General features: G+C 35.4%; 1 protein-coding gene across 3 annotated transcripts; it reads right to left on the bottom strand.

Moving 5' to 3' along the window:
• Positions 1–277: 277 nt before the first annotated feature.
• LOC103705955 (chloroplastic import inner membrane translocase subunit HP30-2-like) lies at positions 278–9,357 on the bottom strand. Of its 3 annotated transcripts, XR_003385448.2 has the most exons (7): positions 8,888–9,350; positions 7,481–7,596; positions 1,821–1,947; positions 1,143–1,291; positions 998–1,060; positions 736–899; positions 278–579 (listed from the first exon to the last, which is right to left on the bottom strand). XR_003385448.2 is itself a non-coding variant. In XM_008789870.3 (6 exons), the coding sequence occupies exons 1-6, from the start codon at positions 9,176–9,178 to the stop codon at positions 869–871; spliced, it is 777 nt and encodes a 258-aa protein (XP_008788092.1). In that variant the 5' UTR covers positions 9,179–9,350; the 3' UTR covers positions 359–868. The 3 variants fall into 3 exon arrangements, 2 of the variants coding, with proteins under 2 accessions (XP_008788092.1, XP_008788093.1); XM_008789870.3 differs by having other exon boundaries at positions 359–899; XM_008789871.3 differs by lacking the exon at positions 1,821–1,947 and having other exon boundaries at positions 359–899; positions 8,888–9,357.
• Positions 9,358–12,577: the final 3,220 nt, after the last annotated feature.

The following is a 12,577-nucleotide window of genomic DNA, read 5'->3' on the forward strand; positions in this document are numbered from 1 at the left end:
TTTAATAAATACCATTTTTTATCCAAAAGTGCTTTTGAAGGAACAGAAAGTGCTTTCTAGCTTTAAAAAGCTCTTCCAAACAGAGCTTAGTTGTTGGTCTTCTAAGCGAAGAGCTAATGGCAAATGCAAAGTTCACAGACACAAAGACAAGCAGTATCCTACACTAGCATTGCAGCCACTAAGGGTTATTCATTTTTCAAAAGTAGCATATCATCTGTCGGTTTTGGATTCAAGATAATTGCTGACAAGATAATTGCTGACAAGAGCGCAAGTTTAGTGAATAGAAAGGTTGCGACTTCACTATGAAATTCTTAGAACCATAAAAAGTCTGCTGCAACTCACATTGTTAGACAAAAGGAGCAAGACGAGCAACTAACTTCACTCTGGTCATTCTCAAAAGAAATGATGAAGACCCATCATAATTGGCATGACATGTTTCCCTTTGCTCTACAGGCATATTGTACTTCCATTTGTACACCCACAAGAGCAAGACCCTTCCCTTTATTCATAACAGTAGCCATTTTGGAGATTACCCCAGAGCATCTTCTGTTAGTAATCCTACTTCAGGCCAGCCCGAGCCTAACCCAAGACATTACGCACATGCATCAATAGAAGAATTTGCCTAGTACAGCTGTAGTCCTAAAAAGAAGCTTTCTAGGCTCTATGTTCACTATAAAGTACCAAAATATTAAAACAAAATGCTGATTGTGAAGTGTGAAGAACTCAAAGATAAACCTTTGATGTTTACTGCTTATCTCCAAGTGGCAATTTGAGAAAATGACTAGAAGAAATGCAAACATGCTCATCTAGAGCAGCGACCAACAATGTAGAGCACCTATGATTTCTCTGTAGAATTCAGTTAACAGCTTCACTGCCTTCCTTTCCTCAATTCAGGGTCTCTGTACAAGAACAAAAGGCATCAAGAGTTGAGTGGTCGCATGAATAATAGAAATGTCAAGAAAATTTGGAGTCCACCAACAGACACTTCGCACCGAACCTCTGAATGTGATCAAGAATGAGAAGCCTAGGTCCAGGAGGGATATTGACATCTCTAAGAGCACTGGCACACAGAAGAAAAATCTGAGAGTAGCATGATTATTTCATAGAATAATAATGGAAAGAGAGCTGGAATATTTACTTGCCTATCTGTAAGGAGAGGCAGAGTGCTATCTGTGAGAAGGCCTTTCTTGAAGTTCTTCTCATAATTCTGAAGTCCAAGGTTTCCCAGCATACTTCTAGCTTGGGAATAATACATGTCATCAGCGGGTGGCTGCGAGAATTTTTGGCCCAGCTGCAATTCCAACAAAACATGAAAGGATATGAGGGAGGAACTTACATTTAAGATATCACCTGTAATCCAATCCCAGTGATTGCACACAACTTCCTTATTAACTCAGTCAAAACCTTGCACTAAAAGGCAGCAGAATACTCCAATAGATATGGTTATTGTCAGTGTGCATAAAGAACACGCATGTTTCCTTGATTGTTAAGCAACCAGCATAAGCCAGAAGGTATATAGCATGCTTGATAATTATTTAAAATAAGGTACTTCAAGGATGCTATGTAGCCGAATGCCAAAGCCAATCTGCTGAGCTTATACCTAACTGACATCCAATTTTGGAATCAAAAAAATTAATTCACAACCTGCAGATCAATCTTTTCTCAATGAAGGCACCACCAGCAACCTTACAATAAGTGGATTCTCCAATTTGGTGGTCCCCATAGATGACCTAGATCTTATTTGCACCGATATGAGAATAAGGTATAACAGATCATCCTAAAAAACAGTCATCAGGGTGAAAATGCATTTGCTTGCATACCTTAAAAAGGCCACCTTGAACAAGTGCGAAGAATAACCCTGATGTGATCGCATTAGCAGCTTGGTTTGGGCCTCCCATGCCACTAACCAATGAAAACATTGCCCCAGAACCAAAAGCTGCCACCATGCTGCAACAATTGCATTAACCCAAATTAACAACCAGCTAATACATGTTCATTATTATAACTGCATGATATTGCAATTATAACAAGACCTACACCATCTTCTTCTGATTTTTTTAATATCTGTATCATTCACAAACTCTATCATTTGTGAACTGCTCTTAGTTTTCTACAAAATCCAACCTTCCTAGTTCATTCTTACTTCAAGCAAGACAAATGTCATTGGAGATTCAAGTACAAAAATGTATATTGAGAAAACGGCAATCTCTAAAAGTTTTTTGAAAAGTTATAGCTAACAGAGTTTTTCTATAAAATAGTATTAGTTTTATTGAATAATGACTATTTAGAAAATTGAGTTTGGACAATATTGTCATATAGATTATTAAAGTATAAAAGATAATCAGAGATAGGATGAATAATAAATTTTTTGAGATAGATGTTACTAAGTCATTTGATGATATTGGTACCACCATAACTAGTAAGAAAGAAGTCTCAGCACTGGAATCGGGAGATATAGTAGGTCTGAAACCATTCTGGAGTGATGTACGCATGTTTGTTTGAGTACTTCTGAACACTGATTCTGAAAGAGGAGCTAGTTTAAGAAGCAGATCTGACAACTAGATGAATTAGAACACCATAAACATGTAGAATGGATTTAAATTGTACTATATAAAATTCATTATTTACTTTATCTTCAATCTTCATTGTACCAACTTCTATAGTTAATTTTATAGACCTTGTATATATTCCGCATATGTTCTGAATCATGCAATACCCTTACCGCAGTGAGACTCCTGCTACCACTGCTCAATGGTGAAACAGCAACAAGATTTCCAAAATCAACTCAAGTAAATTTATTGCATCCTTGCAGACTTCAATCAAATAACACTCTATGAGAAAGTTGCCATTTATTCCACCTAGCTAGTTTATCTGGTTTCACCATGGATTTTCAAATGAATGGACAAACCAATAAATTAAATTTGTTTGCTCTTCGGTCCTTTTTTACTATAACTACAATTCTAAAAAATCAAACTATGAATTCTATCTGCAATATAGAATTTTGATTCAAGAAATCCATCATCAAAAGAAAGTTAGAGCCCCCATTTCCTTCCTTCTTTTTACATTTGAGAATGCATTCTACATGTATTTAGGGACTATACAGGTCATTCTTTGGATTTACCAACCGCAATATATAATAGCATGATAAGAAATTCCCATGTTTCCTATTAAGGTGCCTTCCATCCTGAAGGTTTTTTGTCAAAATTAAATGCTCCTCTTGCTTCTTGGTAACAGTACACCACTAGCTTGATTAGTTAGACCCGCTGAACTCGCATACCCTTATTTTCTTTCGTATTTTCATCAAAGCACTCTAATTTCAATCCAATTACTATATCATATATTAGTACTTATGTAAAATTTATCTTGGAAACTGATCTTGGTACTTGAACTCTATATGACTAATAATAAGAGAGTTACAGCATTGTCAAAGAACCTCCACCTAGAGTGATATATATAATTTGTGATCAAATTGCTGGCAAGCTATCTGCACCATTAGCATGAACTGTAGTCCTGCACATGGACAGGAAAAATATTCTCTTTTTTTTAGAAAATAAAAAATAAGTGATGGAGTCACTCTAGGAAACAAAACAATAAGGTGCATCTGATAGTCGATTTTTTTTAGTGAGAGACTCCAGGAAATCTACTACTTGGGCTCGTTTCCAGGCTGATGGCTGGGCTTTTTAAGCCAATCTGGCCTTGTATAAACGTGATTTAGTTCCACTACATTGTTATCATCTTCTGCAACTCCGGCTGCTTCTTCCTTCCACCCAAGGACCGATGGTCCACAATCTTTTCTCCACTGAGTATATTATGATGTCCTTGCAACCTTGGAGCAATGGGCTAAGTGGCACTCCAGATCTACATTCGAGGAGGCACGGAGTACGTGTCTCAATCAATTTTGCCATGAGGCACTATAAGGTTCAAGCTTGGAGACATGGAATTTGGCAGGCAATGATGGATTTGTGGGCTTTCTACAGACTTCTTTGCTGATGGTGGTTAATTCGATGCTGAAGAAGCTCAAATCAAATAGGAGCAAGGCAACCCTAGGGGAGCGTCTCGGGGTGTTGAATGTCAACATCCTGCATCAAGGGCATCATTTTTTTTGTTTTTGTTTCTATCCTTGCTGTACATGTTTGTACTAGGTTGAGCCCAGTAACTTGGGTTGCCTAGCAAGAATAAGTTTTATTTCCCCTTATAGGCTTAGTATGGGTCTGCAAGCTTTGTTTTTACCAGCAGCTTCATCCTTGATGGCCAAGACAGTAAAGAAAAGACCATTTATATACCTTGTGTCTACTCTAACCATTTTATATATCCAAAAAAAAAGGAAATAAAAGGCACTAACAAAACTGTAAAAAAAAAAAAAGTATGCAGAGTTCTGTGGGCCTTGCCAACACATTGAAAAAAGGGGGGAGGGTAGTCATGGAGTTGCTCTTGAGGAGTAGATGCCCCCAAGACTTCTCATTATAATATTATAGAAAGTCTCAAATATTCTGAACTAAAAAAGGCGGTTCGGTGCACAAGGATCCCATCATTGCAAAGTCTAGGAAGGGTCAGATGTACACAACCTTATCTCTGTATGGAGAGATTGTTTCAATATTTCAAACTTATGACCTTCAAGTCACAATGGAGCAACCTTGTCATTGCACCAAAGCTCACCCTCGGACATTTCAAAAAAGTGGACAACAAAATTTTCCAAAATAGGTGTAAGACATTATGGCAAGAAACTGACAAGTCAAATAACCTAGTATGCCTTGGTATTAAGCTTCAGCAATCCTCTTTAGCCCAATTATTTCCAATCAACCCAATCCACATCTTAGATCACATAACTCTAGCATCTAAACATCAGACATTAGAGAAAGATTTGTTAAAGCATTAGTGACTTGCCTCCAACGAGTTATATACACCCACGCAATAACTTCATACTTTATAGTTCTATAAAATTTATGGGTAAAAGTGTGGATAATATCCATCCAGATCCGTTATCACATCCAAATCTGTCCAAATATGAATATACGTTTGAGCATCCAACTAATATCCATATCCATGTCCGTTTTGTTTGTAATATCCGATCCATATCCGAATATTTTGTTTTATTTGTAATCCTATTTAATCTTATATAATATTCATAAAATTTTAAAGGAAATAAATGACCATATTAACATTTTACTAACTTAGTTTACCATTCAGTGGTATCTTTGATTTTATGATCACAAAGTTTAACTACTTGACATATATCCATATTTATATTCGTACTTTCGGTATTTGATATGTATCAATATCCATTTAAAACAAATATAGATATGAATTCTTGCATATGAATAATATCCATATCCGTCACCAAATATAAATGGACAAGAATGTGGATATACTGATATCCGATCCATATTCAATTCATTTACAACCCTAATAAAATTTATAAAGCTAATGGATAAAACTTGTCAACATTGTTTGTTTATGAGGGTTTAGTTACAAAATATAGATGATAAATCACATGTTACCTTTTATGTACCCGAAGCCAAATACTAACTTTTGTGAGTATGCCTAATGACAAAACTCTAAAGCATACTTATAGATTAGAGGGGGGCTAAGAAGTCAGATCCTATCTTCCTATGCAATGTTGCCTCACCTTATGATTGGGAAATAACCAGCTTGATCCGGTTTCTTAGAAGAGAAAATCGATAAACAAAGCATATGCCAAAGCAGATTCATACATAACTATCAATCAACAAGAGAAAGCTTCCATCCATATCCCTTTATTTCTCTACACTAACCATTCTTTGACAATCTTTAAAAACCAGGTTGTGGATCCAACTGAAAAAATGACCTGGTTATGGGTCACCAATTGAACCATTTAGTTAATCAAAGATGAATCATGACATCATTATCACATAATAATTATAATAATCAATAATTAACTATATATTAAAAATTGATGCGTAAATAAATAAATGTATTTATATTAAAATATCAAAAATCTATCTATTCATGTCTTCCCAACATATGTCAACTTTCTTTATAAAATGTTATTACAAAATCATCATAAGTCAAGTAATAGCTAACAACCTAGGTTATAAGTATTAGAATTCTAATGAATAAAAAATGACCTCATAATAATTATAATAATCAATAATTAACTATATATTAAAAATGATGTGTAAATAAATAAATATATTTATATTAAAAATATCAAAAATCTATCTTTTCATGTCTTCCCAACAAATGTCAACTTTCTTTATAAACAAAGCATAACAATAATGTATGTTATTACAAAATCATCATAAGTCAAGTAATAGCTAACGACCTAGGTTATAAGTATCAGAATTCTAATGAATAAAAAATGACCTCATAATATCATAAGTTTATGAACAAGTTAAAACGTACCTTCCAATTCTTTTAAAGATAGAAGCAATAAAGATGCAATTCTTCTCACATTGACATATTTAATTAACTAATGAAGATTAGCTATACCAGTGCAAAACAGGTTTGGCAACTGACCAAAACTTTTCTATGAGTGATAAGGAATTATCAGCCAGTTTGATGAAGGATGGTACGAGATAATACTTTGTACTCTTGGTATATTTATCATATCAATATTCATTGTATAATGGGCTAATATGTTTACTAATGATATTTCGAGTTGTTAGTTGTATCCTCTCTACTGAAAACGAAGATAATCTCTATACTATAGAAGCCACCAATTTATAAAGGGTAATTTGCATAACCACTCACATTTTAAGATTTACAGGAACAGCCCAGTTTTCTTTTTATTCAAATTCAGCTTGTTCTTCGTTTTTCTAACCAATTTGCCCTTGGCCCCTTATTATGTGATTAATATATTTAAAGAGACTTGTGAACATTTTGCATTGTGCACATTGTTAGACGAACTACTGCACATGGTTAGGATAAGTATGATTAACAAGCTGTTCACATCTAAAATGGCTAGTTGCATATATTTAAACTATTTGGTGCACATAAATAAATAGGTAGACAATCTTTGTTACAAGCTTTGGAAGTGTTATGTGCACATTTAAACTAAACAGTGAACACATTCATTTGTATACAGAAAATGTGGACTAAAATATACAGGGTTCATTTTTTTCACTAACAGATGCACATATTTTAGAGTGCAAAATTTGATTATTAGATGCATCGTTCATGCTAATGGGACCAAAGGCAATTTAGAGACTTTAAAAAACAGCTGATCATGCAAAAAGAAATAAAAATGGCTGATTCTGCAAATTTGAAAAATGAAAGTGGTCATTTAAGCAAAATGCCCAATTAAAAACGGAATAATTATCTCCTATAATAATTCTTTCCTGGGCATTTCATGAACAGCTATCATCTATTTATCCTACCTTTCAAATCTTTAAACTCTCAACTTTCTTATCCAACTGATTCTCACTACCTATTCAGTACAATGCCTTGTAGACCTCAAAGTGAATGAACTAAAAAACCAAAAAGAGATAATGTTCAATCTTACCTATTTTGGACATCCTCCAGTCCTCTAAGTCTTCTCATGACACAAGATATACCAGCATTGACACCTGTCATGACTGCGAAGTTGCGAGCTTGTGCCAGGGGACCACCTGCAAAAGCCTGCAATTCATTTGATAAAGTAATTCTTATAATTCTTATATAAAGATAATATTAGTGTGTTTTGTAGCATGTCCGTCGATGATCATTAGTGTTAGATGAGATGCTATGTACCAAGGTGGGAAGGGTATAGTAAATGAATGATGTATTGGTCATTCAGAAACCAGTTGAAGATAAATTTAACTCATTATGTACAGCCATAAGTAGATATTCGGCAATGTAAGGGAAGAAGAAACACATGAATGAGAATAATATCATCTTCATAGAAGATGTTATATCAATACATTTGTTCTGACCCAATAAGCAGAGTTTACGCACCCTATTACCATGTCATTTTGATTTGTGCACATTGTCCAAACCTTGCAGGAGATCCCTACAATGTTAGTAACAGCTTATATGGCGCTCCAGAATTACCTGTCAGGAGATCTGTTTTCTACATGCCATAGTTTTTTTCTGTCTAAGGGTGTATATTTCTGGTTTATTTTCTTCTTTACAATCACACGTAAGTTTTATGGAAAACTGCCCAGGGTCTTAACAATGATCAAATGAATATAGTCTTCTAAAAAAGAACCATTGATGAACTCCAGCATCCATATTGGTTGCAACGATGTTTGCAATTCTAATCAATCTATTTGTAATGGTGATCCCTTCATGGCCAACTTCTAATCCTCCATCAAGAAGCAGATTCCTCTCCTTATCCATCTGTGTCTCTATATCCTATTTTATTTGTCCCTGTAAACTCTTTTATTTCTTCATTCATATGGTAAATTTCTGCATATATTCCAAACCATCTTGTTATGCTTCTGAAGAAACATAACGACATAGCTTCCAAGAAATGATTATTAGATTTCTTGGATAAACCCATGCTATCTCAACCACGAGAGTGCAGGAGTTGATCAAGGAGTAGCGGCAGGGAGCCCTTAAAAGAATTTCATCATACAAGCACCACCAATAAAGTGCCTACGAAAAAGAATTCTAAAACCGCCAAATAATAAAAATGTCCCCTTATTTCACCATAAAAGGGAAAAAAAGGTAAAACGAAATGAGAGACCGGAATATTGATTTTGTAGCAGAAAGAGTCATAAGCGAAAGATTTTAACATTTTATCCATCTAGGAATCGAATAAACGGCAGAAATAGCAAAGAAACACCAACAAGTCCAGCACAGTCCATCACACACACGATGAACACCTAAAAAACCCTGTATGCGTCTAAAAAAGAATGGATTCTATGATCACCTAGAAGACCAAAACCATTTTAACATAGAAGAAGGGATAGGGTTTTAAAGAAGGAACCTGGGCTTGCTTGAAGGAGGTCAAGGCCTGGGCGTCGAGGCCGGCGGCCTGGGGAGGGGGAGTGGGGAAGGTGGAGGCGGCGTCCGGGGTGAGGGTGCCGAGGAGGCCGCCGATGGCGGCGCCCTGGGCGGCGCTGGTGGCGGTGACGACGGCGGCCTCCACGTGGAGAGGCTGCTTGGCGAGCCACGTCCTGAAGCCGGTCTCTAGTTCCTTGAACCGGACTTGCAGATGCTCGATCGGGTTCGCAGGAGGGGAAGTCGGCGGGACCACGGCGCCCTGGTTTTCTTTCATGGCTGCTCGCTGCCGACCTTCCTTTCGCTCCGTTTAAGAAGATGGGAGAGGGAGAAGGGACTCGCTCTCTCGCTTTGCGGATAAAGCCACCAAAACGAAAACAGAGGCGTGGGAATCGTGGGCCGAATTGTCCTCTGCGTTTCGCGGTGAACAGACGCGCCCTACTCGTCTCCTGCGCCTAGCATTTTATGGAAAGCGGAGAAATCGGTCATGGCGGAACCGATATTTTGGTTTGTTGCGTCCGAAGCTAGTCGGTGACAATTTTGAAAATAACCAAGATTTTTTACACATTATATGCCGTATATTCAGCATAAACAGAAAACTCGTGCATTTCACGGATCACCTGATAAAAAAATTATATGAAATAAGTATATTGATAATTAAAAATATTATTAGCTCAAATTTAAAATCAATGCACTATGGACATTTGACAAAAAAATAATGAAAATTAGTAATTAATAGAAGCAAATCTTATGAATTATAGCAATTTATAGAATCCAAATGAAGACTTATTTTTAACTAAGAATTTATTTAAGATTGTAAAATACTTGTTTTGAAGAATTTGAGTATATATGTGAGTTTATATTAGCTAAGATAATAAAGGTCAAAATTCTATACATGCCATACCAATAAATTTGCAATGTCGATTTCTTTATGTAAACTCAGGATATAGCACATATAAAACATAGGAAGAATCTCATATGAAAGACATAAAAGAATTCATAGATGATAGACAAAATATGTGAGATAGGGCAAGATATGAGCTAAAGTTTTATCTCAATATCTTACAAAGTATATCATTATGAGGATTTCTGAAAAATGAGATGGTGGCTGAAGGAGATTAATCTTTTGAAAAAAAAATAGCGGAAAGAAAAAATACTACCCTTTCCCAAGAACCTTTCATTTAAAACAAATCAAACTATTAATTCACTAAATATTTAACTTATCTATGCTACTAAAGGCAAATGATTGGAGTCTTAGGTTATCTTGGAGTCTCTGGTCATCCTCGTATAAATGATTAAAATATCCTCCTTAATTAATTTAGTTATGTTGCCCAGTTATGCAATCCAAGAGATGGGTGAATTGAATTTTTAAAATTTATAACTATAAGCAATTGAAAAATTGACTTTCAAAATGCTTGTGTAGTGAATAATGATATGTAAGAGCAAATATAGAATGCATGCAACATGGATGAAAAACATAGCACAACAAATATAAGACTTCCGCAGTTATTTGATGCCAAACTTAGTACCTACATCCACTTTCCAAGGTATCTTTCTTAAAATTTCAGTGTAATCTTTCCACAGATTACAACTTAATTGTTTTACTCATGCTCACAATCAAACCCAAGCGATTTTCTTTGGAAATCAACCAAAAACCACCCCAAGTCTTCCAAGGCTTGATTACAACACAATCTAATTTTAAAAGTTGGATGAATCATTCCCCAAGTTTCAATAGGAAAATAAATGAATACAATTTAAAGAAACAAAAGCTCCTTGTGAGCTGAAGTAGGTCGATGAAGCGTGTATAGAAGCATTGGTGTCCTTGTTGAATGCCTAGAAGCTTTGCTTTCAATGCTCTCAAGTATGATAGATGTGATCTTGAATGCTTTCACTCAATAGCTCGTTTTCTTTTAGTTTCTCTTTTTTTTTCTTCTTTTTCTATTTTTCTATTGGTGTGCTAAAGCATTTATATCTTGAAAAGTAATTGGAAAATAGTTTTATATCCGTTGAAGAGGCAAAATAGCCATTAGGAGGAGAAAGAGTGGTTCTAAGTTCGCAGAAAAACTAGCCATTACGAGTATCAGACGCAGAGAGTCGACTTGACTTCTTCAGAGGTTCAACTCATGATCTTCATGGGTCGACTCTTCTTCTCGGTTGACTTAAGAAAGTACTGATTTTTTACTTCATTCTGTCTTTCATCAATAATTGTTATGGGGCCAACTTGGTTGGTCCTTGGGATCGACTCATAAAAGCGTACCAATCTGCTTATTATGCCGAGATCGACTTGCGTACCTCTGGGTTGGCTCCTAAATCCCTTCAGAAATAAAGTCTTCTATCTAAGAAAATGAGTGCTCAGGGGTTGACTTAAGAAAGTATAAAATTTCATAAAAACTTATCACATCCTTTCCAACCCGAGCATTTTAGGTTGAATTCTTCTTCATATATTTGGGTCATTTTGAGATTATCTTTACCTCCTATATGTATTCTTAAGTACTCCAAAATACAATTAGTAACATTTTTACTCAAATATTTGTATCATCAAAATCAAATCTTTTTGGGTCAACAATCTCCTTTTTGATAATGACAAAATTTTTGAGTATCAAGAGTAAACTATGTGCTAAGATAAAAATAACTAATGTGACTACTGTTAAGAAAATTTATCATACCCAAATAAAACAATCTTCTGGATATCATCAATTTATCATATCCAAACAAGTTCATTTCCTTCTTTGATTGTTTAGATTATGATCAAGTCCTATTATGATTTTGTTCATATGTTTTCATGATTATGATCGTATCTTTTCTCCTCATCGAATTCTTATTTCTTTTAATCAATTCTTATCAATTTATAAAATTTCTCTTAATCATCTCTTACTATTTCTCTCCCTTTTTGTGATTGTCAAAAGGAAGCATGTATTGAATTAAAGAATGAAGCAAGTAAACATATACAGTATAAAAAAAGTAAGTGGCTTCATTAGATTTAAAAGTAAACATGTACAAATGAGAAATACAACATTCAAAATAAAAAAGATAAGTACGTCATAGCAAAAAAAAACAAATGTCCTCTAGGGTGAAGTATGTAGACTCTATAAGGTAAACTCCTAGATGACTACTCAGAGGATAATGATGAGCTTTGATAAGGATGAAGGATGGTGGAGCGTCCAATCTAGGGGCTGAAATGGAGGGTCCTGAGGTTTCGAGCTAAGTAGATGGATGATAGGAAGGTCAAATGGTCCCAAGCTTCTGGATAAGAGGCTCAATCAAGTCAACGAGGATGGAAGCTGATGAAGTAAGAGACTAATCAGTCTCCTCGACTTGTCCTGAACCTCCCTAAGGCAATCCTGAATATGAGCTCCCAGCTTCTGCAACTCCGTGGTAAAGTTCTTAATGTCATGCTACACTGAGTTTTGCAGAGTCCTCATCTCTCCCTCAATATCTTCAATCCTCTGAAACTGGCTTATTACCCAATAATGGATGTCTGAGATGTTTCACCTCAACTTTGTCACCATATGAGTCAATGAAGATATATAAAGCTCCAATCTCTGATCTGTAGGAAGTGTGCCACATGATAAATCAGAGACTCTCTACTATTCCTCTCTACTGCTCTCCACCTATCTGAATGCTCCGGATGCAATCAATCCAGCCATAACCTACTCAACAATAACTCTTTGCTACT

Source organism: Phoenix dactylifera, chromosome 9 (genome assembly GCF_009389715.1).
Source record: "Phoenix dactylifera cultivar Barhee BC4 chromosome 9, palm_55x_up_171113_PBpolish2nd_filt_p, whole genome shotgun sequence".
Classification (NCBI taxonomy): domain Eukaryota; kingdom Viridiplantae; phylum Streptophyta; class Magnoliopsida; order Arecales; family Arecaceae; genus Phoenix; species Phoenix dactylifera.

Excerpts from the sequence above, each read along its gene's own strand:
- LOC103705955 (XM_008789870.3), bottom strand. The coding sequence starts at position 9,178 with ATGAAAGAAAACCAGGGCGCCGTGGTCCCGCCGACTTCCCCTCCTGCG. Across the intron at positions 1,292-1,820 it reads TTCAAGGTGGCCTTTTTAAG|CTGGGCCAAAAATTCTCGCA; the intron begins GTATGCAAGCAA and ends TTGGAATTGCAG. Across the intron at positions 900-997 it reads ATTCTTGATCACATTCAGAG|AGACCCTGAATTGAGGAAAG; the intron begins GTTCGGTGCGAA and ends GTTCTTGTACAG.